General features: G+C 40.4%; 1 protein-coding gene across 11 annotated transcripts in view; it reads left to right on the top strand.

The window, feature by feature from the left end:
* LOC137128581 (triple functional domain protein) overlaps window positions 1-25,054 on the top strand; it is a 70,701-nt gene extending 45,647 nt beyond the window's left edge. For 5 of the 11 annotated variants that reach the window (XM_067506866.1, XM_067506837.1, XM_067506847.1 and 2 more), the window contains 45 exons: window positions 132-306; window positions 616-811; window positions 2,228-2,394; window positions 2,532-2,954; window positions 3,036-3,185; window positions 3,274-3,388; window positions 3,974-4,089; window positions 4,219-4,341; window positions 4,428-4,622; window positions 4,730-4,845; window positions 5,684-5,750; window positions 5,892-6,001; window positions 6,249-6,318; window positions 6,533-6,622; window positions 6,717-6,809; window positions 6,902-7,013; window positions 7,162-7,352; window positions 7,680-7,781; window positions 11,362-11,504; window positions 11,659-11,758; window positions 11,922-12,165; window positions 12,271-12,378; window positions 12,611-12,804; window positions 12,898-13,068; window positions 15,697-15,792; window positions 16,001-16,149; window positions 16,261-16,327; window positions 16,564-16,667; window positions 16,761-16,830; window positions 16,923-17,012; window positions 17,087-17,179; window positions 17,415-17,465; window positions 17,550-17,627; window positions 17,761-17,952; window positions 18,359-18,539; window positions 18,637-18,888; window positions 18,975-19,483; window positions 20,260-20,507; window positions 20,757-21,019; window positions 21,118-21,280; window positions 21,496-21,617; window positions 21,721-21,799; window positions 22,021-22,221; window positions 22,346-22,484; window positions 23,295-25,054. In XM_067506866.1, the coding sequence (XP_067362967.1) occupies window positions 132-306; window positions 616-811; window positions 2,228-2,394; window positions 2,532-2,954; window positions 3,036-3,185; window positions 3,274-3,388; window positions 3,974-4,089; window positions 4,219-4,341; window positions 4,428-4,622; window positions 4,730-4,845; window positions 5,684-5,750; window positions 5,892-6,001; window positions 6,249-6,318; window positions 6,533-6,622; window positions 6,717-6,809; window positions 6,902-7,013; window positions 7,162-7,352; window positions 7,680-7,781; window positions 11,362-11,504; window positions 11,659-11,758; window positions 11,922-12,165; window positions 12,271-12,378; window positions 12,611-12,804; window positions 12,898-13,068; window positions 15,697-15,792; window positions 16,001-16,149; window positions 16,261-16,327; window positions 16,564-16,667; window positions 16,761-16,830; window positions 16,923-17,012; window positions 17,087-17,179; window positions 17,415-17,465; window positions 17,550-17,627; window positions 17,761-17,952; window positions 18,359-18,539; window positions 18,637-18,888; window positions 18,975-19,483; window positions 20,260-20,507; window positions 20,757-21,019; window positions 21,118-21,280; window positions 21,496-21,617; window positions 21,721-21,799; window positions 22,021-22,221; window positions 22,346-22,484; window positions 23,295-23,852 (7,276 nt within the window). In that variant the 3' untranslated portion in view covers window positions 23,853-25,054. Of the gene's footprint in view, window positions 1-131; window positions 307-615; window positions 812-2,227; window positions 2,395-2,531; window positions 2,955-3,035; window positions 3,186-3,273; window positions 3,389-3,973; window positions 4,090-4,218; window positions 4,342-4,427; window positions 4,623-4,729; window positions 4,846-5,683; window positions 5,751-5,891; window positions 6,002-6,248; window positions 6,319-6,532; window positions 6,623-6,716; window positions 6,810-6,901; window positions 7,014-7,161; window positions 7,353-7,679; window positions 7,782-8,887; window positions 8,918-11,361; window positions 11,505-11,658; window positions 11,759-11,921; window positions 12,166-12,270; window positions 12,379-12,610; window positions 12,805-12,897; window positions 13,069-15,696; window positions 15,793-16,000; window positions 16,150-16,260; window positions 16,328-16,563; window positions 16,668-16,760; window positions 16,831-16,922; window positions 17,013-17,086; window positions 17,180-17,414; window positions 17,466-17,549; window positions 17,628-17,760; window positions 17,953-18,358; window positions 18,540-18,636; window positions 18,889-18,974; window positions 19,484-20,259; window positions 20,508-20,753; window positions 21,020-21,117; window positions 21,281-21,495; window positions 21,618-21,720; window positions 21,800-22,020; window positions 22,222-22,345; window positions 22,485-23,294 lie in introns of all 11 variants that reach the window. The other 6 variants (XM_067506929.1, XM_067506892.1, XM_067506912.1 and 3 more) reach the window with 6 other exon arrangements.
* Window positions 25,055-25,177: the final 123 nt, after the last annotated feature.

Here is a 25,177-nt window from a genome sequence, read left to right as displayed (position 1 = left end):
TTGCGGGCTGTGCAATGCAGCAGTTCTCTAAGCACATAGGTCTAATTGGCATCAAGCCCAACAGTATCTTTATAGCTGTGTGTCCGATGCAGTCTCACAGCTTAATGCTTAACTGTGTGTCTCTGTTGCAGGGACTCAGCCATCTCCAGCAACAAGACACCCCACAACAGCTCCATCAACCACATTGAGAGTGTCCTGCAGCAGCTGGACGAGGCCCAGGCCCAGATGGAGGAGCTCTTTCAGGAGAGAAAGATCAAACTGGAGCTCTTCCTGCAGCTCCGCATCTTTGAGAGGGATGCAATTGATGTGAGTGTTTGGGAGGAGAACTGTGTATCTATATGTGCAGTATAGACAGAATGAGTTCATTTTAAGTAAAAAATTGTGAAGAGAAAAATCTATACAAAGTACAGGCATTGCACTGAAAAGAAAATGTAAAGCATCTCCCATTCAGATGTTCAGTTTTAATATTAGCTCATGCTGAGAATACAACACCTGCTCCATGAATTGGTAATAAATTTGAAATAGAACCTTTAGGACTTTAAAGCACATTCGGCCGATATCAATATTGATATCAATAATCTTTGAATTCCTAAAAATTCCATTTCCCTTCCTTAGATCATCTCTGACCTGGAATCGTGGAATGAGGAGCTAACAGGTCAGATGAGCGATTTTGATACAGAGGATCTAACCTTGGCTGAGCAGAGGCTGCAGCACCATGCTGATAAGGCTCTAACCATGAACAACCTCACCTTTGATGTCATCCACCAGGGGCAGGAGCTGCTGCAATACGTCAACGAGGTCCAAGCCTCTGGTGAGCATGCACTCTGTATGCAGTTCCATGCCATCCAGGCTAGCCAATGATCATCTATAGTTCAAAAACAATTTTAGATTGGTAAATAGTTACACGTACAATGGCCTTCCTTCAGTCTCCTTTCTTAGTTATTTACACGTTGTAGCTATCTTTTTCAGATATGAGATTTTAAGAGAACATCAGAATTTTGTACTTACGTCCATTTTCCCTCTTGTAATACTGTAGTTAGAATCCATTATGTCAATTGCAGTAAAGCAGAAGTAAAAAGATGTTTCACTGTTACCTAGTTGCCACATCAGACACCAGTCATCATTCAGCTGATACCGCTCATGTTCAGTGTTACTGCACAGATTTCTGTGCTGGATACATTAGTTTGATATTGATAGTGTGTAGGTGTTGCGGGTCAAATTCGGTCAGTGTTTGTGATAAGAGGCACCCACTCGCTAACCATAATAACTCACCTGTGATCTCACATGTTAATAGGTGTTCTCAAACTGCGCAAGGAATAGTTACATCACCCTACGTGTTTTGGAGCATACTAATAACTTTGTTCATAGAGAAGTTCTTAAAAAAGGGTAAAAGTATTTCAAGTTATTTTACAATATGAGGAAGATCAAATTTTGAATATTTGTCCATGGCAATGGTATGTGAAGCTTATCAGGTAATATGCAGGGAAGTTTAAGACAAGAGATGTAATAAATGACAATTCAACAATCAATGAGAAATCTGGATCTTCAGTATCAAAAATATCATAGGCTTTTTTGCAATGACTAATGTCAGTGTTTACCATCAGACGAATATTGGAAAACTAGCGTGTGCATGACACAGTTGCAATGAGGTAGTACGAAAAGAACATTGTTAAAGGCCATCTGGTTAAACCAGAACCTTATCTGAAAAATGGACTGTGGATGGATGAAACCAAAGTAGAAATTTGTGACTTAAGTGAGAAGTGTTATATTTGTATTCTGGAACAAGAATTTGTAAAACTTGGTGCTGGCAGGTGGGCCTGCTTTGCTACATCTAGACAAAGATGATTTTCAATTACTAATAATTTGATAGTTATGAAATCTGAGCTGTGCAAGCATATTCTACGGTTAAATGTCAAAGTAGCCGTACGTGAAATGAAGCTCAACAGAACGTGGGTCATGCAGAAGTAAACCATACGCTTTTTGTTTAGGTAGCCAATATGCAGGGAAGTTGCAAGAAATAATTCAGAATTATATTTACAGCATTTGGATAACTTTCCACAGTAAATACAATCATAATAATAAACTATAATGTTTTTGTCTCTTTGGTTTAATTATGTCCCCCGTTATCTACTTTAAGGACTTTCTAAGGAATTTACAAACATTAAAGTGACACTGTAGGTCCACAATTCGGACACTTCCATAATGTGATTGTGTGTCCTCCCTCCAGGTGTGGAGTTGCTGTGTGACAGAGATGTTGACATGGCCACAAGAGTTCAGGACCTCCTGGAGTTCCTCCACGAAAAGCAGCAAGAGCTGGATTTAGCAGCTGAGCAGCATCGCAGGCACCTGGAGCAGTGTGTTCAACTGAGACACCTGCAGGCTGAAGTAAAACAGGTAGGACATGCAGGGCAAAAGGAACAATCCGCAGGCAGCATTGGTGGGAAAGCTCAATGTTCTTTTTAGAAAAGATATTTGGTCACTCATTTCCTTTTTTTTTTTTTTTTTTTTTTTTTTGTGGTGGTGTTGTCCAGGTTCTGGGTTGGATCCGTAATGGTGAGTCAATGCTTAACGCTGGTATAATCACTGCCAGCTCCCTGCAGGAAGCTGAACAGCTACAGCGAGAACATGAACAGTTTCAGCATGCTATTGAGGTGAGATGGTGTTTGATCATCCCGCATTTTTTTCTGGGGGTAGAAATTTATTTTGCAAATTGCTCATTACTTGGCTATTTTAACCCTATTGTAAACTGCTTGCCTGTGCAGAAAACCCACCAGAGTGCCCTGCAAGTTCAGCAGAAGGCAGAGGCTTTGCTCCAGGCCAACCACTACGACATGGACCTGATCAGAGACTGTGCTGAGAGCGTGGCCTCTCACTGGCAGCAGCTCATGTTGAAGATGGAGGACAGACTTAAGCTTGTCAATGCCTCTGTGGCCTTCTACAAGACCTCTGAACAGGTAAGAAACTCAATTTAATTTTACTGTTTTGGCTTTCCCCCAAATTCCCATAAAGTATAACTGACTGTGCTTCTTGCACAGGTGTGCAGTGTTTTGGAGAGCCTGGAGCAGGAATACAAGCGAGAGGAGGACTGGTGCGGAGGAGCCGACAAACTGGGACCCAATTGTGAAACAGACCACGTCAGCCCCATGATCAGTAAACACCTGGAGCAGAAGGAAGCTTTCCTCAAGGTAGCACTCACCCAGTAACTAAGAATCAAACCGGAGCAAACTTTTTAGTCACATTTGTGAAATCAATCTGTGTTAATTTTTTAATTAGGCTTGCACTCTGGCAAGAAGAAATGCAGACGTCTTCCTCAAGTACATGCACAGGAACAGTGTCAACATGCCTGGGATGCTGAGCCATGTCAAAGCACCAGAACAACAGGTTAAAAGTGAGTATCAGAAAATACATAATCTAGGCTATAACACCTGAATACTCTATAGTGTGTGTGTGTGTGTGAGAGTGTGTGTGTGTGTGGTAGCAAAGGTTTAATGAACACACAGTCCGATTAGTCAGCGTAAAGTATCAAGTTAGAAATGGCAAAGCATAATGCATATGACAGGAAAGGTTGGGAACAGTGAATTCCTAAAATATCCTCCTCAATATGCAGTTTTGAAATAACTGGGGTTTTACAGAAACAGTGTATGAACTATAGTAAGTAGTATAGTAACTAGTAGTTGCTATACTACTTACTAAAGTAACTACAAAAAAATCACACATTAAATTAGTAATATACCTGTTTTTGTAATGTTCACTGTGAAAACATTCTTGTAAATACTGTAAGTAATTTGCAGATGTTAAAAACTAAATGACTAGACTACCTGTCTTCTCAATATGTCCAAAGCAGCAAAGCTCTTCAATTGATCTGAGTTCTTGTTGTGTATGCAGAGCTAATTAAATTGTTTGGGTCATGTTGGTGTGTTTGAGTGCTGAATGGCTGAAATCTGAGTCTTTTCTGTATTTCTGTTGTGTTCAGACATCCTCAATGAGCTGCTCCAGAGAGAGAATCGTGTTCTTCACTTCTGGACCATGAGGAAACGACGGTTGGACCAGTGTCAGCAGTATGTGGTGTTTGAACGCAGTGCCAAGCAGGTACATGAAAGGCATAAACACACAGTTTATTGTCACTTTAACTAACTAGGCAGGAAAAACACTTGAATAGGCTGGATAGAGCAACAGACTTGTACGTTGGTTTATTGTAATCTGACTATTTGTGTTAAGGCTCTGGAGTGGATTCATGATACTGGAGAGTTTTACCTGTCCACACACACCTCTACTGGCTCAAGCATTCACCACACCCAGGAACTGCTGAAGGAGCATGAGGACTTCCACATCACAGCCAAGGTTAGCCTTACACACACAAACACACAGACAGGCTTGTCATTTTGTGTATGTGTGTGTATTCATGCAACTCTGTAACTCTCCTTAAGCAAACCAAGGAGCGTGTGAAGTTGCTGATCCAGCTGGCTGATGGCTTTTGTGAGAAAGGCCACAGTCATGCTGCAGAGATCAAAAAATGGGTGACAGCTGTGGACAAACGCTATCGAGACTTTTCCCTACGCATGGACAAGTATCGCTGCAGTCTCGAGAAAGCCCTGGGCATCTCTTCAGACTCTAACAAGGCAGTAAGTAATCATGTGTTTTAGCAGGATATTACAGAAGAAAAAAAAATTGATATTCTCACTGCCTTGGTTTGTCTTTTTAAATAACTTTTACTTTGTCTGTGACTCAGAGTAAAGATCTTCAGTTGGACATCATTCCAGCCACAGCTCCAGGGTCAGAGGTCAAGCTAAGGGATGCTGCCCATGAACTGAATGAGGAAAAACGCAAGTCAGCACGCAGAAAGGAGTATGTCACCACTTTGTGTATTTTTCTGCTTTTAACATATCAGAAAAACAGAACTGTCCAGAACTAATGGATAGACTTATTTTTTTTCCCCGAGAACAACTGAATGGGTTTGGCTGTGCTAGGTCTGGGTCACTTAGCAGATTAAAATTGCACACTGTTGTGCTTAACAAAACTGCTTTGCGTTTAGTCTGCATTGTTAACAGCTTCATCTCTGAACAGTATGTGCTTTATCTACAAACGAAACCTATACTAGCAAGTCAGCATTTAATCCTCCTGATTGAAAAATATTTATTTAGGAATTTATTTAAGAAGTAATTAAGTTACGGGCTCAGTAGCAAAAAATATGGAGCCGAACAGCAGTGGTTTCCAAGAATGTTTGTTATTAGAAGGTCACAGATTCAACATTGGCCCATCTGTGCCCTTTTTTAGAACTGAATCTCTACTTGGTCAATAGTAGTAATTGATTATTATAAATTTTTAGAGAGTGAATAAGCTAAGTGTATGCATGTTTGTGAAAGATTTACTTGATTTAAACATCATCCTCCACAGCCTATTCTTCCTTGTGTCAGCACAGCAAATTGTAGATCCAGAAATTAAGCTACACAAGAGAAAAACTAAATGTAATTGAAGCTCGCAGGTAAAGGAGACTGCACAGTTTTTATGTTACACAAATCATAACCATGATTTCTGTCATTCGTGGCTGGTTTTTAACCACATTTTAATGCCCATAACCCTATTTATTAGCATAAATGGGTGAAGGAGAGCGGCATTTATTGTTGTGTGGATGAGGACAGTATAACAATTGCTAATTTTGTTTGTCCTTTGTGTATGTGTTCAGGTTCATCATGGCAGAGCTGATTCAGACCGAAAAAGCCTACGTGCGAGACCTGCGGGAGTGCATGGATGTGAGTACAACTTGACAACCCACTACTGTTAACGAATTTCATAGCAGATTTGCGTAATAGCTACAACTTTTGATGCAAATTTCAAAAATGTATCTGAACCCTACTGATGTTTTAGTTTTTTGTCTCTATCTTTCCACGCAGACCTACCTGTGGGAGATGACCAGTGGAGTGGAAGAGATTCCTCCAGGAATCATAAATAAGGAGCACATAATATTTGGAAACATGCAAGATCTCTATGAATTTCACCATAAGTAAGCAGGACTTTCTGTGATATTTCCAATCAAGCTATAAACTAGACTTGCAAGCAAATTTAGCAGGGTCTTTGCACCCCAGTGCAAATCAGTCCCAGATACCAAGCAAACTTACCTTTCGCAAAGGTATCTTTAGCAGCTTCTTCTATTAACTTTTGTTCACTTTTAACATTTTTACAGAGTTTAGGTTGTTTTTCACTTTAAGAATGTTTCTCACATTTTAATCCCTCATTCCTTGTTTTGTCAGCATCTTTCTCAAAGAGTTAGAGAAATATGAACAACTACCTGAGGATGTTGGCCATTGCTTTGTCACATGGGTATGTATATGTTTTTCATCAGCCTTTTCTGTGTGTTCAACACAACAATTGACAGTTATAATACATGGTTAGAATACAGTGCATCTTATTTTGCATCAATGAACATTGAGATTCATAAATCTTTAAATTTTCTGAAATTTCTATAAATATATTTTACCCATTAGGCACTAGTAACAATACTAGTAATAATTGTAAGCTGTCTCTCCTCCTCTAGGCTGATAAGTTCCAGATGTATGTGAACTATTGTAAGAACAAACCTGATTCAACCCAGCTCATCTTAGAACATGCTGGGAACTACTTTGATGTGAGTATTGTCTATGGTCACAAAAATGAAATCAGGTGATCATTATGATTTCTATTTAATTAAATCACTGGTGTTTTTGTGTGGCTGGTAACAGGAAATTCAACAAAGGCACCGACTGGCCAACTCCATCTCTTCCTATCTGATCAAACCCGTGCAGAGAATAACTAAGTATCAGCTTCTTCTGAAGGTAGCCCACTATATCTAATCTAACTGCTTTGTTGACCATCTTCATGGTTTCCTGTTGTCATGGTTTCTGTGTGTGTGTTTGTGTGAGTGTAGGAGCTGCTGACTTGTTGCGAGGAAGGTAAAGGAGAGATCAAAGATGGACTGGAGGTGATGCTTAGTGTTCCTAAGAAAGCCAATGATGCCATGCACCTCTCTATGCTAGAAGGTGATTACAACTCCTTGTTATTCATGTTCATGTCATATTTTAGTGTCTAAACGTTTTTGAAAATGTATCCTGATGAATTTACTTAATTTATTTAATTTAAGTTTTTATAAATCTGAATTTTCATGCCAATACCCCATCCTTCCCTCAGGTTTTGATGAAAACATTGAGTCCCAGGGCGAGCTCATTCTCCAAGAGTCTTTCCAGGTCTGGGATCCAAAGACTCTGATACGCAAGGGTCGAGAGCGTCACCTCTTCCTCTTTGAGATGTCTCTTGTTTTCAGTAAGGAGGTCAAGGACTCGAATGGTAGAAGCAAATACATCTACAAGAGCAAACTTTTTGTAAGTTGATGATGGTTAAAATATACATTGTTAAGTTTGAATATTTCTCTTTGCTACACTACCACAGCTTATTTAAGAACAAAATAGACATATTTTGATGGTTTACAGAGGTTTTTCAAATATTGGGAATTGGAATGACATAATAATTAGTCTTTTTAATGTTCCTCAATGTTTTTAACTGTGATAATTGTACTTTCCAAAATACAGGTTGGTCTACATTAATTGGCACTACATGAATCAACATTTGAGACAATCTCAAGTTATCAGTTATCAAGAATTTTTCAAATAGCCACTAGGTGCAATGACAACATCTTTCTCTCTAACCAGACATCAGAGCTGGGGGTGACGGAGCATGTTGAAGGAGACCCCTGTAAGTTTGCTCTATGGGTTGGGCGCACTCCAACCTCTGACAACAAGATTGTGCTTAAGGTAAAACACACTACATTCTTGTGTTTCTTCTAACCTCTCCTGGGTTTGACTGATGTTCAGAGATCTTGCCAGAATCTGCAAAATGCTGAGGACTAAAAAGCTTAAAACCCCAAAAAGTAAGAGTGAAAATTATAAAATGTTAGAGTAGCTGTTTATATAATAAATATGCAGTCAAGCAGACGTGTTTGCAATGTTTGCAGCCAATGTTTGACAAATGTGTCAGAAAATCTTTTACCAGTCTAGCCCAGTTTTCTCTCCTACTTTTCTTTTTATATTAACTTTCCTCACACTCTTCATCGTTTTGTTTGATTGCATGAGCAGCTTCAAGGTGGCAAAGGAGCTTTTTGCAGTAACAAACTCCTGTCTTGTTGATTTCTTTCTTCTTTTTCTACCTTCTTTCTCTCTGCAAGCCTGTGTCCTCAATCCTGCTTTTTCATCCCTTAACAAACACGAGCACATCTGTATATCTGGGGCTGTGTTTTCTGTGGATGTTTGTATCTCTAATTCTCTCTGTGGGCTGACATGCTCCCACCAACGCTGCTGACATTGATTCAACACCTAAACGCCCACATTCTCCTATTCTGGCTCAAAGCCACTTCATCAAAGTGACAAGTAGTGTTTTTTACGAAAAATACAAATTTTTAAGATTTCAGCTCTATTGTCAGAGGTAGAAATAAATTTACTCAGTAAAACTTTTAATCCCTCAATTTTAGACATCATCTGTGTGTTTTCCTCTTCAATAATGTCAGAGATGGATTAGAAGTTGTCAGCTGTTGGAACAGCATGAAGCCAAAATCCTAACATGTTTAATTTGGAGCAATTTTATAATACACGTTGACTACCCAGCTAACCGCTGAGAAGCAGTTATTTGTATATTTGAACTACACATGTTCCCTAGTTCGCGCACACACACACACACACACACACACACACCTTTCATTACAATCTGCTACATGTTTAATTGGCGTTCATTATACTGTCAAGGCAAATTATCAGTGTTGTACTTTTTTTATCATATCAGACCATTTTGTCAGCATAAAAAATGTCATGTATATTTTCTAAAAACAAATCAGTGAAATTCTGTATTTTATATTTTAAATTTAAAGCTAAGTCAGGGATCCAAACATGGAGCAATGGTGAGTACAAATTATCCCACAACACAGCCCTCAACCATTTTTCATAAGTCTGAAACACATTCTTAGCATTTCTTATCTGTGCTGTTCTTTTGCAGCAGGTTAGGAACCTTGATCAACAATTTTAAAAATAATTTTGAAAAACAAAATTTAAACATTAAAACAATATGTACATAGGCAAATTTCTACATTTCTAAACCAACCTAAACTCTGACAGTTCAAGTATTTAAAAACAAAAAATACCCCAACATTGTCACCCCAATTTGACAATGCAGATGTTAATTTCAAAATACATTGTGACAGTTACATATTGTGATAAACCAATCCTACAGCTTTGTACAAGTTAAAATAAATGCACGAATAGGGTGTAGGGACTTGTAGTCAATACAACAGTAACACTCTAAAACCCCTTAAAGAAAACTTGCTATTTTGTTCTGTTTAAAAAAAACGGATTTGATTGGACTTGGACCGCATGTTTGGATAAAAAACATAAACCATGGAAATTTTGCTCTGTTATCACTTACACATGTATAAAAAGAATAGCAAGTATGCGCCAGTTTAGTAAAACATGACTTTGATAAAATGCTTATCTTTCATTGCCTGAAATAATCAAATTTATCTTTACTTGGTGTCAGGGCAATAATATTTAGTAAGCTTAAAAATAGTTTAGCTTATTGTCCTATATGAAGTTCATTAAGTTCAAAACAGTAAAATATTCAAAAATAACGTTATACCTATGAAAAATAATTTGTTTTTTAATGGAATATTCAAAACCAGCAACGTGTGACTTTTTTACTGTTTTGTCAGAGCAAAACTACTGAACCAGGGACGTTTGGGGAAAAAAATCCTGTGGCTATGACCTATTAAGACATTGGAACGATATATAATTAAGATGAAATGCTTTTGGTTTCTCAGCTTAAATTTGGATTTCAGTGCTCTCTGTCTGTAATCAGCAGGACATCACACAGGGAGGGGATGGGAGAAATTTATTGCATAGCACTAAGAAATTATTACAGTCTTTGGTGACACCATTTTCATAGCAGTTCAGCTGTTGGTGAAAGTGGGCCATAGCCCACTCAGCTCTCTCTATCAGCCTTCACACATCTCACTAATGTACAATAGACTGTAACTCCTTTGAATGTAGGGAGTATCTTTGGTTATCACACAGCAAAATCAATATTTGTCTCCAAATTAAGCGGTGGCAGTTGTAGCCATGCAAATCTTCTGTCTGTGGTAGAGTTGGCTATTAACATAAATTTATTTGTTTGTTTGTTTGTTTGTACAGAAAATGGTTCATCTCCAGCCAAATTTGAGTTCAGAATATTTGTACACGGATATAGCCTATGTTTTTAATATGTCATGTTAAGTTGATTATTATAAAATGTTACTTTGCTGCATTAAAAACAACACAATAGAGGGGAGCAGGGAGAGACATAGTATTAAGGTTTTTTAATAATTATTAAAAACACTAGGGTGGCTTTTGGGTGAGAGGCTGCTCTTTGGAACAGGTTCGGCTCCTCTAAATGTAAAAATTGTTGATCTAAGTTATAATTCAATAATAACATGCAACACATTAAAGCAGCCTTTTACTGTAAGCTATGATAAAAATGAAATGGCATAGTCTGTTCAATCCTCATTATTGACATTAGTATGGGGTGGCTGTAACTAAGTTAGTAAGATGTCCTCACAACACAGGGTCAGTGGTTCAACTCCCAGTCACTCCTGGCTACGTGTCAAAGGGTCTTTGGGCAAGACAATGGAACCAAGTTGCTCCTGGTGCAACTTGCATGGCAGCTGTCGCCATCAGCGTGTGAGTGTGTGTGAATGGGTAAATGTGAATCCACATTGTAAAGCGCTTTAGATAGAAGCGCTATATAAGCAGACCACTGACAGAAGATTGGCTATCAAACTTAAACTTCACCGCAGCAAAGCCACAAGCAGCCCATCCGCTTTAATACGATGCGTCCATTTGCTTTAATAGGTTGCGGCCATGGAATATTTTTACTTTTCTCCCACATGTCACTGTGGGGAATCCGTGAAATGGAGCTATTTCCATAGTAATGAAACTGTTTCTTCATTGGTCTACCAGCTCAGTCAGAAGGACAGAGAAACATGAGACAGAATTGAAGTCATCTTACAAACGGGGAAAACATATAATATGTTAAATATCTTCTAGATCAAATTGAATGAGGTCAAATGAACACATTTAGAACGTAACTCATGGCCTTAAATAGTGCTATTGGATAGAAGTGACAGCACATGTTTGGAGCTACTAGCAGCTGGGGTGGGCTCAAAACGTTAATCTAAAAAAATTTTTCATTGGATAAGACATGAGAAAGGCAATTCAGACTTGTGTGAAATGCACAGAGAGAAACAAAAATTACAAACAAAGTTGATTTCCTAAAACCCCTCACTTTATGATTGCCATCTTTAATCTTCAAAAACAGGCATCGAGCATTGAGAACAAACAGGACTGGATCAAGCACATCAGGGAGGTGATTCAGGAACGCACCATTCATCTGAGAGGAGCACTTAAGGAGCCTATTCATATACCAAAACCAGCAGCAGCAAAGCACCACAAGGGACGGAGGTAAACATGTGACACCTACAATTTAGGATATAGGAAACAGAAATAAATAAGGAAACAGAAATTTCAGTCAATAATTAGCCATCCTTTAGACTGTAAGTTTCTCTCACTTTCAGCTATTACTACAGCTTTTCTTGATCGTTTCTGTGTCTGGTAGGGATGGAGAGGATCTGGACAGTCAGGGTGAAGGCAGCAGCCAACCCGACACAATCTCACTTGCATCCCGCACATCACAAAACACCCTGGACAGTGATAAAGTAAGAACTCGTTTACGCTGATCGTCTGAAATGATCATGACCGCACTTTTTCAGCAGTTAGAATAAGACTTTTTGACATCTGATATTGCACATCATTGTGTCTTATTACTGCAACAAATGTCACAGTGGAACCAGGTCTTAGTGATGGTCTTTTCTTCCTTAGCTCTCTGGTGGCTGTGAGCTAACTGTGGTGATACATGACTTCATGGCAAGCAACAGCAACGAACTGACGGTGAGGCGTGGCCAGACGGTGGAGGTGCTGGAGCGTTGTCACGATAAACCAGACTGGTGCCTGGTCAGGACCACAGACCGCTCCCCTGCCCAGGAGGGCCTGGTGCCCTGCTCCATGCTCTGCATTGCTCATTCCAGGTCATCCATGGAGATGGAGGGCATCTTCAACCACAAAGGTACAGAATGTGAATTAACGTGTGTAAGAGAAAGGAGAATATATTTTCTTCACTGAGACTGATACAAAAACATTGTTCATACCGAAAAATGTTTTTCTTTTACAGACACTCTATCAGTGTGCAGCAATGACTCCATCATGCCAGGGTCATCCGCTACGCTACAGCCTGGTCATGGCATCGGCTCCCACACATCACCAGGACCAAAGAGACCAGGTATGGTCACTTATGTCTCGCTGAAATTCAATAAATGAATACAACCAGATTAGGTCAAACAGCCAGTAGCATTTTAATGGTGTACACAAAAAAACAGTTCCCTATGTCAGTGTTCTCTTGTAAAAAGATTTGTCAATTATGAATTGCTATATGGATGAAATCTTAAAAACACACACTGTTAGGTCAGTCTACTTTCCACTTGTATTCAACTGTGGTTTGGTTTATTTTCTAGGTAACACTCTGCGAAAGTGGCTCACTAGCCCTGTGCGTCGGCTAAGCAGCGGCAAGGCAGATGGCCACGTGAAGAAGCTGGCCCACAAACACAAGAAGAGCCGTGAGGTGAGGAAAAGCGGTGAATTGACAATAGGCTCCCAGAAGGACTCAGATGACAGTGCTGCTACACCTCAGGATGAGACCGTGGAAGAGGTGGGTAAATACACCTCTGTCCACCTCCCTGTGCACTTCTGTGCACTATTGTGTATTAATCCCTGCTTTGTTGTGTATGTGTGTATTTTGCAGAGGGTTCGTAATGAGGGCTTGTCCAGTGGAACATTGTCCAAGTCGAGTTCTTCAGGCATGCAAAGCTGCGGAGAGGAGGAAGGCGAGGAGGGTGCTGACTCTGTACCTCTGCCTCCACCTATGGCCATTCAGCAGCACAGCCTGCTCCAGCCAGACTCGCAGGATGACAAGGTGAGGAGAGAGGAGATGTTAGAGTGGGGACAAAAGAGAGGGGTCAGAGAAAAGGGAAGGAGGCTGTAAGGGAGATGAGCATAGGAGTCGGAGAAAACACTGGGGGAGATAATGATTTGGGGCTGGGCTACATATGGCTATGACCTTTTTAACTTTTAATATTTTCTCATATTGCAAAATAACCTAGTTTATCAACAATACTGTATGCACCATATTTTATAGAGAAATATTATCCCCATCTTCTAAATGGATAATATTTTGGATGCATGTTCTCTTCATACTATAGCTGTGTCTGAAAATCAACTGTTTTCCTACATTCAGATTTTGGTACTTTAATTCTTTGGAAGTTCGAACTAAAGTGGAAAAAAGCAGCTGACTACTTTATGCTTCCTTCCTCAGTAGAGGAGGGGGTTTTACCAGCTTCTGTATCTAAAAAGTAGGAATTGTGAACAAATCATTAACAACAATTAAGGAACATTTGGTCCAATAATTAATAGTAAAATTTTTTCTTTACAAGGGTTATTTTCCCTGGCCTTTTCCCAAGCTAAACCATTCTTATTCTGTTTTTTATTATCGGTGTTATCATTTTCTAGTTCTTGTAGGTTACATTTTGCTAATTTCAGTCTCCCACTTTTCCCAAAAGGACACAGTTTCAAGAGACTTCTTAGGGTCTATTATATATAGCTTTTTATCTTGGAATGTTGCGTCATATTCTGCCCTCTGTTCTAAAGCAGACAGTCCAATTCTCATCTTCGACTTAAGCAGAGAACCCTCTGACACTAATTTCTGTTTCTCTTTTGTTTCCTGGTTGTATCGTTTGCTGTTTGCCATGCTGTAGCATTACCTTGATTTATGTCCTGTCTTTGCTTTGTCTCAGTTTCCATACCTCTCCATCTGAAATGCCCTATTCTCCCCCCACTGTCTCTTCCCTCAGTTAGTTCTTCAATTCTGTCTACCCCCTCCTGCAACTCTTCAGCTCTAAATGCTACTTTCTTAAACCTTTTTTTTTGTTTGTTTGTTTCTACAACTGTTTCTAGATTGAAATGAAGTTCAGCTTGCAGCTTTTTTAGACTTAGCTTTCTTCTTTTTAAAATGCACCTCTTTCTGTCCCCTAAAAATCACTTTAACCCTTGTAACTCTTTAATATTTTCTGAATTTATTTCATTCTATTTCTTGTTTTGACTTCTGCCTGTATCTTCAGCACACCGCTGTAATGGAGAATCATCTGGTAGATGAGCAGGGCCATAATGTGAAGATGTAGATAAATAAAATGCACTTGGCTCCTAACTAATTGTATGACAGTGAAGGATTTTTCTGTTCGTGTAGATGAGAAAGCTTAATTCCCCAACTTTTTACAAATCTTGAGTAAAATTGGAAATGGTGATTAGAATACCACAACGATGCATGTTTATCATCTGTAGTCAATGATCCACATGTAAGGAGGATGTTGGTAAGTGAAATGTAAAAGAAACAAGTAGTTTATAAATATACAATGTGAAAAGATGAGTCCCTGTGAGGCATGCAGGCACCTCCCCTGGACAATAATCGAAGATGAAATTCAGGCTCCCCTGTTCCCATCATCCCTTGGACCCCTCACCTCCCCCCTCCCTCACCCACTCCTGCCCACTCGTTCTCATCTCCCTTTTACCCTCTGTGCGTTAACCTCATTACCCATGCAAGTAATTGGCATCTCTAAATGCTGGCGAGGCCAGAAGGGCACACAGCCTCACCCAGAAAAACCCAATTGGGGAAAGTCTTGAAGCACAGCACAGCAAGGGTGAGAGTCTCCTGAACTATATATACATACATATCTACATATGCCTCTTTCATTCTTTTATTTCAAGGCTGTTTATCACCGGAGAAAGCAATGGAAGAAACCTCTACCATCCAAACTTCCTTTTTTCTTTTTTTCCCCATCCCTTTTCCCCATTTTCTGCCATTTTACTTTACCCCCCACTTTATTTTTTTCACCTTGCCTTCGCCTCACGTTTTTACTTTGTGATTGGCAATTTATTTTAAATTTCATATACCTTTCACTTTCTTTAGCTATTAAGCCCTAGCACTGGGGTTTCACTGGTGAAAGCATTAATTTTGTGTATCTCTTTAGATTACAGCATCGAACATTAAACCAACATTTTCACAATCATTTATCTCACAAATAACTGCAGTAAGGCATTCACAATAAAACTAATTAAAAAAAGTAGCTACTAACAAAAGTTAATCTTAAAATTAATCATAAACACAGCTCAACGTTTACCATAAATAATTATTAAGCAATGTATTTTGCTATCTATTTATGGGCCATAGCCAAGTTGGTAAATGTAAGTTAATTTATTTTTACAGAAAACATATTTGTCTGTGTTAGACATGCAGAAATTGTTGTTTTTAAAAGGCAATTTTAATTAAAAGATGTCTTTAAGTGACATGCAAATGATAAAGTGAAGATTGTACTAGTTATAAACTGTAGTGCTTATTTTAATTGCCACTGGTTTCTTTTTAGGGAGAGCTGTTTTGAAACCAGCCAATGAGCAGAATTAAAGTTAGCAGAACATGTTGCTGGATTTCAGCGAATACCAGGTTCTTATGTTTGTGCTTTTTCCTTCCTCTCATCTCTTGATTCTCGTGCAGACCTCTTCTCGTTTGTCAGTCCGTCCATCCAGTTCTGAGACTCCCAGTGCCGCTGAGTTGGTGAGCGCCATTGAGGAGCTGGTCAAAAGCAAAATGGTAGGATAATACAATAATAATAATAATATTTAGGTATCACATCTGAATTTAAACAAATTCTTTAAAGTAGCCATTCCTCATTAAACTATTCATATTAGATGTAAGATTTGCCTTATAGGTAATAAATATGAGGATATGAATAAACTACTATGCCAACATCCCTTTTTTGTTGTTGTTTTATTTTTTTTAACCTTCACTTGTGGTTCAGGCTCTGGAGGACAGACCCAGCACTCTGTCTGTAGAACAGGGAGACAGCAGCTCTCCCTCCTTCAACCCCTCTGATAACTCCCTCCTGTCCTCCTCCTCCCCCATGGAAGAGATGGACGAACGCAGGACCAGCGTCCTCAAGAAAAGACAGTATGTACACTAGCTTCATGTATATTGCCGATGCAATGAGGAATTTTATTAATATTGGTAGAGATTTCTCTTCCTTAAATTCTCAGCAAAAGGTTTCTTTTTGTCCTGTAGTTACATTTTGCTGGAGTTGGTGGAGACGGAGAGAGATTATGTCAGAGACCTTGGTCTGGTGGTGGAGGTGAGTTGATACTTCAGCAGCAGTGGTTATTGACTACTAGTTTAAATTAGTCCTACATTGATATTTGGACAGACGTCTAATGGATGTGAGGTTATAAGGGTCTTTTTCTAATATTATTTTTTTTCAACTGGTACTTTTACAAAGTAAGAGAGGGTCTGTAACATTCAGCAGTTAATTTGCTGTTCATGTTACAGACCCCCTCTTGTAAATCTGTATTTATGTGTCTCTATCTCAAGGGCTACATGAGCCGGATGAAAGAGGAGGGTGTCCCTGATGATATGAAGGGAAAAGACAAAATTGTCTTTGGCAACATCCAACAGATCTACGACTGGCACAAAGAGTAGGTGACTCATGACCATGTAGAGAATACAAAACGTTCAGATACACCAGTGCAGTAGCTTATGTCGCTCTCCTTGGTTTCTGTCTTGTTCAGCTTCTTCCTCTGTGAACTAGAGAAATGTTTGGAGGATCCCGACAGATTGGGATCACTCTTTCTCAAACAGGTTCACCCACAAAAGATTTCAAACATCTACTTTTTATTTTTTACATGTATTCATTTGATGATGTTGTAAATGTATGTGCTCTTTGTTCACAGGAACGGAGGCTGAATATGTACATAGTTTACTGTCAGAACAAGCCAAAGTCAGAGCACATTGTCTCAGAGTACATCGACACCTATTTTGAGGTAAGGGCTATTTCAAAATGATGCAAAGCGCATTATGGAGCTACCAGCCTCTTCATTGCTCTGATTCTGTTTAGGACCTGAAGCAGCGGCTGGGACACAGACCACAGATCACAGATCTCCTCATCAAACCAGTCCAGAGGATCATGAAGTACCAGCTCCTGCTCAAGGTTGGTTTGCTTTAGTAGACAACCTTGTCTACACACACGCGCGCGCGCGCGCACACACACACACACACACACACACACACACACACACACACACACACACACACACACACACACACACACACACAGTTTTATCACATTTGCTGGGTATAATTGTGCATCACTGCTGCAAATAATTTAAATTGGTGTTAAATTGTATAGAGCTAGTTTACTTATACAATATTCTTCTCGGTTTTAGGATTTCCTCAAACACTCTAAAAAAGCTGGACTCGAATCTGTAGAGTTGGAGGTATGATAACTATAGCTCTTAATGTTTAATATTAAGTAAAACTAGAATTCCATCAACCTTTTTCGATGTTTCTGGTTCCAACAGAAAGCAGTGGAGGTCATGTGCATTGTGCCCAAAAGGTGCAACGACATGATGAACGTTGGCCGGCTTCAGGGATTTGATGTGAGTTAAATTATGCTACACTCTTCGAAACATGTTTAACCTTACCTGAACTTCTCAATTCTCCTTTTCCATTCTGTCTTTTAACACCTTATTCTGTCTTTTCCTTACATTCTTGTTCATCTCCTCCTTTCAGGGAAAGATTGTAGCTCAAGGACACCTTTTACTGCAAGATACCTTCCTGGTGTCTGATCCAGAAAGTGGTCTGACGGGCCGGATGAAGGAGAGGAGAGTCTTCCTCTTTGAGCAGCTGGTCATCTTTAGCGAGCCCCTTGACAAAAAGAGAGGTTTCTCCTTACCCGGCTTTCTCTACAAGAACAGCATTAAGGTAACAGATATATGAGGTGATGAGGGTGTGAACTAGCAGTTCCTTATTTATAAGTGGAATCCTGTTGAAAAATGGATGTATGACAGATGGCAGTTAAAGGCATGCAGCTCCCTTTGATGGAGAAACAACATCATATTTTAAAAAAATGTGTGATTGAGTAGTTCAGTTGGGTTACATCTAAATAGTTACGTCTCATTTGTTGACCAGCATTAGCCAGATTTCTGGTAATACTGTTGGGACATTTTATTTTAAAATTTTAATAGTCTGATTTACTTAGACCACACTTTCTTATTCTTAGCTTTTAGAACTTAAAACACACCAGAGGCCAACAGAAGAAAGAGAATTTAGAAAATGCAAGTTTATACACAAAACAAAACATTAAATACTGTTCTTTTTTTTCCTGCAGGTGAGCTGTTTAGGTCTGGAAGAGAATGTGGAAGGAGATCCCTGTAAGTTCATTCTCACATCTCGGTCAACCAACGGCACCGTGGAGTCCTTTGTGCTTCATTCTTCTCACCCAGGGGTGCGTGAGGTCTGGACTCTTCAGATCAGCCAGATACTTGAAAGCCAACGCAACTTCCTCAATGGTAGGCTCACATATACACACAATTAACATAGAAAATATGTTTTATGTAAGGAGCTATTTACTACATTTGTGCCTTTGTCTCTTGTACCTGATCACAGCTCTGACCTCATCAATAGAGTATCAGAGGAACCATGTAGGGGTGAGTGGTGGTTCATGTGTGGCCAGCATCGGTGGTGGTGGAGGTAGCAGTGGGTCCAGTGCTACCCCTGCAGTTGGAGGTGGTAGCTCCATCCCCTCAGGACCCCAGAGTGGCTCTCGTCGCCCCTCCAGAATACCCCAGCCTTCCCGTCTGCCCCAACCCCTACGCCACCACCCAGGGCCTGACTCAGATGGCCCAAACAAGATATCAGGTATGGAATGTCAATATTTGTACAATTTGTTTTAAATTAAATGAAGGATATGACTGAGGTGTGAGTTTTGCCCACTTATGATCCAGGTTCGTCCCCTCGTCCTGTACCTTCTCCCCTGCTCCCTACAGGGGGCAGCCCCCAGGGCAAGCGCCCTATTCAGATCAAAGAGGACCAAGCGCAGACCCCTAGTCTTGCCAATGCTGTAGCCCCAATTCCACGTGCCACAGTTGTTCCTCTCCCCTCCACACCTACTTCTAAACCACGGCCAGGAGCAGTGTCGCCTATGGCTTCCCCCCTGGCCACTCCTGCTTTTGCCAAGGATATCCTCCCGCCTCCTCCCCCCAGCCCCGGGCAGAAATCCGGATCTGGATTTTGGAGCTCCATGCCAGGCTCCCCTGCCAGCCGGCCTGGCTCATTTACCTTTCCTGGAGAGGCAGGAGAGAGTCTGGTCCGTCAGAATTCAAACCAGATCCAGACTGGCTCTGGGTCTGGTAGCCAAACCCACAGACACTCCACACACAGCAAGGAGGCAGACCGCATGAGTACATGCTCATCGGCCAGCGAGCAGTCCATCCAGTCCACCCAGAGTAATGGGGTAAGACTATTCTCTGCTACCCAGTGCTGCTCCGACTAACAAAGAGGCAGAGGGAGGCCTGGTCTGTCCTGTGTGCTGTCTCCTGTCCTGCTGCAGCCAGTGCTACTAATCTGTTCCCACATCTCTGACAACCTTCACCTCTCTTAAGCATCTTCTTTAGCTTTACAAAATCTCTAGAAAAGTTTTCCGCTTTTGGTCGACGTTTTTTTTCAGGTTCCAAGCCTTTCAGTGATTCCCTTTCAACACTGTCTATAGATTCCTTAAATCTAACAAAGCTTATACTAACACCTGACTTCCTCTTGGCCATCCTCCACCTCCTGCTGTCTTCATAGCGTGTAACTCAAATTTTTCCTGCAACTAACCTCCAACGTTTGTGGTTCAACCGCAAATGTACTCGAGAGAGATTCTCTCAGTCTAATGTTTCTCGTCTTGTGTTTGCCTGCAAAGCAAAGACGAGTAAAATGGAAATCTTCTTATTTCTCTTTCTTCATCCAGTTACATTTTTTTCCAAGATGAAAACAGTCAGTTTTTGTCTTTCTTGCACTTCAGTATGCTGTTTTCAGTAGACAGCCAACTATTGTCAATGCATCCTTTACCTTGTTGCTACTTTTTTCTCTCAGCTAAAGCATTTCTGTCTTGAGATTTCATCTCAGGATAAAAAATATTCTTCTTCTATCATTTCTAGTGCCTCCAAATGTTGAAAGATTTTAGATTTAATGTGAAACTTATGACTCTCTACTCACTCTTTTCCCCATATGTTTTCTCCTGTGGTGCAGAGTGAAAGTAGCAGCAGCAGTAGCGTATCCACCATGTTGGTTACCCAGGACTACATGGCTGTGAAGGAGGATGAGATCAGTGTTATACAGGGTGAGGTGGTCCAAATCTTAGCCAGCAACCAGCAAAACATGTTCCTGGTATTCAGGGCAGCTACCGAGCAGGGCCCCGCCGCCGAGGGCTGGATCCCTGGATTTGTGCTGGGGCACACCTCGGCTATCGTCCCTGATTGCCCCGAGGGACCCATCAAGTAAGAGCTCTAAAGCAACGAAGCTTAATTTCACCCCAGAATAGGTTTTAAATTGTTGCAGTAAAATTTTAAAACTACATTCAAATTGAAGGTAGAGATTTGACTGCAGCAAACAACAGAAAGGAAATATTGATAACAAATTCTGTATATCAGTACTGTATTATTACGAGGCCCTGTTAACAATAGAATCATTATCTTTTATTAGTATTCTAAAATAGCTTACTTGTGAAATTTTGATTGTCCTAGTAGGAAGTCTTCATCCTGGCACACATCCCTGCGCATCCGTAAAAAGTCTGAGAAGAAGGAGAAAGAGGCAAAAAAAGAGACCAAGCTGGAAAATGGTTACAGGAAGTCCAGGGAAGGGCTTGCCAATAAAGTTTCTGTAAAGGTAAGTGTCAGTATACCTCTAGATTATATAGTGCTGCTCCTTAATCATACTTGCACTTTTTGCATCTCACATTCTTTCTTTCTTTCTTTATTTCAGCTTCTAAATCCAAATTACATCTATGATGGTAAGTTCTCAATTTGTGAGATTGTTAATTTGCAGATCAGCTGACAAAAACTGTTAAATTCAAACATTTAAAGACAATCTCCATTCCTTTCCTTACAGTTCCTCCAGAGTTTCTAGTACCACTGACAGATGTGACTTGTGACAATGGAGAATGTGTCACCCTTAGGTGTAAGGTCTGTGGTCGACCTCGTGCCACTGTCACTTGGAAAGGTCCCAACCAGAGCAACCTCACCAACAACGGTCACTTCAGTATCGCCTACAGGTAAAAAACAATCACATCATTGATGCACCGGTGTTTAATAATTTGAAATATTGATAAAGGTCAATCAGATGACAATTTAGATTATACTTAGAAAATTGTGCCATCACTTGTTTGCGGAAGCCTAGTTGACCATTTTAAGTGAAAAGAAAAGTGATGGTCATCATAGAATATGTTTAATGTAATCAGGTGATAATTGATGTGTGCATTTATTTCAGTGATACAGGTGAAGCAACGCTGCGGATAATCGGTGTAGCCTCTGAGGACGATGGTGTTTACACTTGTGTTGCCACAAATGAGCTTGGCAGCGTAACATCATCAGCGAGCCTCAGAGTGTTAGGTGAGAGCATTGATACAGAGTAAATCAGAGCCTGCTCTGCTGTAAAGGTTTATGGTTTTACGTTACACTTCTGGTGCTAAGTGTGAGCATTAATCTTTCTCAGCAGTGTCCACTGACGGGCTCAGAGTGAGCTGGAAGGACAACTATGAGTCTCACTACACTGAGGTGGTTGAACTGGGAAGGTAATATACCCACCTTTTATATTGAGTTAATTAGACTAGTGCATTGTCTGTGTATTACTACATCAGGATGGACCACTGTGTTTTCTTTCCCATGTGATTGATATAAATTATTTTCACTTAATTGTAAATAAATAAGACAGCAAAATGTCAAACTATAAATGTGATAACAAAAGTAAAGTTGTGTAAACTGTGTGACTAACTGACCTCTGTGTTTGTAACAGGGGTCGTTTTTCTGTAGTCAAGCTTTGCGACCACCGGGGCAGTAAACAAACGGTGGCCGTCAAACACGTAAACAAAAAGCTGATGAGGAGAGACCGGGTGACTCAGGAACTCAATCTGCTCCAGAGGCTCCAACACCCTCACATAGTTGGTCTGATAGACACATATGAAACCCCCAGCAGCTACATCCTGGTCCTGGAGATGTGAGTATAAACCTAAACCAAAGCCAGAGTTTGGAGTAAAATTCAAATAATGTGCAGCTGATGAGCTTCTTAAGCCTTCGTAAGCCTTACACTTCTTTTGTATGTTTTATTTTGTGTTTCTTAGAGCAGATCAAGGTCGCCTGCTTGACTACATTGTAAGCTGGGGAAATCTGACAGAGGAGAAAGTGGCCTGCTACCTACGGGATGTTTTAGAAGCTTTACACTACCTTCATAACTGCAGGATAGTACATTTGGACGTAAAAGTAAATGCTTTTATATTTTGCTGTCTACATGTCTTATTTTATAGAACTGAGGAGAATAAAAAATTTATTTAGCACTACAATACACACTAATGAACAGAAAAAAGGCTACATTTTATTTAATTTTTGTTTGAGTTGTGTGCAGTCACAGACATTGCAAAAATTCATGGAGGACTAGCTCTCTTTCCAAACTCACTACATGTTCTGCCCTTATCCAAGGCCTTTTATTGGTAACAGTATCTGTTTGGACAAAGAATTGCTGAGATTCACACAGGTTTATACAGCTTTGTACCTGTGTGACAGTTATGAAATCAGCATCCAATTGGCTTGGCACAAAATCTGTGACACAAATCCCACATAAATCAACTCGTCCATTTCCTTATTTGTGCATACTGATAATATTATCAGTATTATCACTAGTTATTTAGTGCTGCCTAGAGATACTGGTTAGATTGATCTTCATCTTGAGACAAAGCAAGGTTAGCTGTTTGTCTGTGCTAAGCTAATTGGCTAATACTCTACTACAGATATGAAAGTGGTGCATCTTCCCATCTAGATCTTGAGGGCGTAAAAGCTCCCCACCCCTGAAAATATAAATTTTCAGATGAAAAAACATCCCATTGAGATTTATCTTGATACAGGATCTGGATCTTTTTTTTTTTTTTGAGTCAGATTTAAGGCTTTATGTGATGTTTTATCTGCATCAAGACTTTAAGTAGAAATTGTAATTCCTCATTATGAACAAAATACATTTAATGATAAAGTCAAAAACACTAATGGAGTTACCTAACTTTTGCTTTGCTCTTGTTCCAGCCTGAGAACCTGCTTGTGGCCCACACAGCCAGTAGCCAGCCTGTGGTCAAACTCACGGATTTTGGTGATGCTGTTCAACTTAACAGTGCCCACTATGTTCACCCTCTGCTGGGCAGCCCTGAGTTTGCATCTCCAGAGTTGGTCCTTGGAGAGCCAGTGTCTATGACCTCTGACTTGTGGAGCCTGGGTGTGGTAACCTATGTGCTGCTGAGCGGCGCCTCCCCCTTCCTTGATGAGAGCACAGAGGAGACCTGTCTCAACATCTGTCGTCTGGACTTCAGCTTCCCCAAGGATTACTTTCAGGGCGTCAGCCAGACAGCCTGCGACTTTGTCTGTTTGCTCTTGAGGTCTGATCCCAGCATGAGGCCTCCGGCCGGACTCTGCCTCCATGAGCCATGGCTGCAGGCCGGCCTGGCTGACAGCCCGGCCAGAGCTGAGGGATGCCTGGACACCTCTCGCCTCATCTCTTTCATAGACCGACGGAAACATCAGACTGATGCCCGGCCACTCGGAGGAGTCAGAAATTTCATCCAAAGTCGCCTTCAGTCCCGAGTTTAATGCCCGAGGAGAGATTCAAAACTCCAAAACAACCTTCAATCCATACTGCCTCATCGGTTTGACAAGGAACAAACTGAACATACTTCGGTTTGTTGTCCAGTGCTAGGGCTGTAAGGGCTGCAGGTTCCTCTGACTTTGAGCATCTTGATCGTGATGATGTAAACGAAGGAGAAACTCTAAATGCTGATCTTATCCTCTCTCACAGAATGTTGATCTAGAAGCCTTGTAGTCCCAATAAATTTAGACCTGCTGAGGTCTTAAGCCAATCGTCCCTGAGAACAGTGTTCTCAGCAATCACAGAAAGTAATGGATGCCCCTGTCTACTGCTGCTTGCTGGTTTCAACTCAACAGATTTTGTAATTAAATGAACAAAACTTAAAAAAAATATTATGAAGTAATTTATTTTCGTTTGCAGGAGTTAAAGCTGATCAGAAGAGCCAACTGACGCCACTTCACAGATACAGAGCTTTCAGGACAAAGTGATGCCAACAAAGCTAGTTATAGCACTGAGAGCTGCTCTCCTCTTGTTACTAGAGAGGAACGCAGGCATTGTGTTTTCGCTCTTTTACACTGATCCTGTAACTCAGAGACTTTTGAGAAGTGTCCCTTTCTTATGGAAACGATGTATAGAAAGGAAAAGTTCTGTGTCTACATTTCAGTGGGGGAAATGCCGATCATTTGAAAGTTGCTGTGCTACTTTGGACCCTGTAGACAGTGACTGAGCTTTTTGACTTTGAGAAATTTATATGTGCGATCAGAGCTTTTTGATGGCTGCGCTTATATAATGTACGTAATCTAAAATACCGTGATCATCATGTCGCAAGTAACAATGCTAATCTGAGAAGAAACAATAGACATCAATTGTTTGCTTTTCCTAGAACAAACTTGTGTTGCGCGGAGATGTTTAAGCCTTACCTTGTATATAGACTTCTGACGTTCCCCTCACATTCACATCGAGCTCTTGCTTTTGGATGCAGGAGGAGAGACTGCTGGAGCCACGGTGGTTACAGTGATTGCCAATCGGATGGTAGTGAATGTGGAGGCAAAGGAAGACGAATTACTGTAAATGCACTCGTTGTATGTTATGTTTGATTATCATGTGCAATGTTGCAGCTTTAACATTTTATGCAACTATTTATGAAGACATCTGTTGTATCTGTAATAAATGTAGAGAAAAGCATGTACTTGGTACTGCAAGCACTGCTGGTAGTTTGTGTTTATTTGATCTTTGAGTGTTATGACTTCTAGGCCAGGCTATGTTAGAGGTCACAATCTACAATCATGGTTTGATCAAAAATAATTTAACACTTTTTGTACTATATGCC

This window comes from Channa argus, chromosome 1, assembly GCF_033026475.1.
Source record: "Channa argus isolate prfri chromosome 1, Channa argus male v1.0, whole genome shotgun sequence".
Lineage (NCBI taxonomy): Eukaryota > Metazoa > Chordata > Actinopteri > Anabantiformes > Channidae > Channa > Channa argus.
The sequence above is the reverse complement of the archived record's forward strand: the minus strand, read 5'-3'. Positions and strand labels throughout refer to the sequence as shown.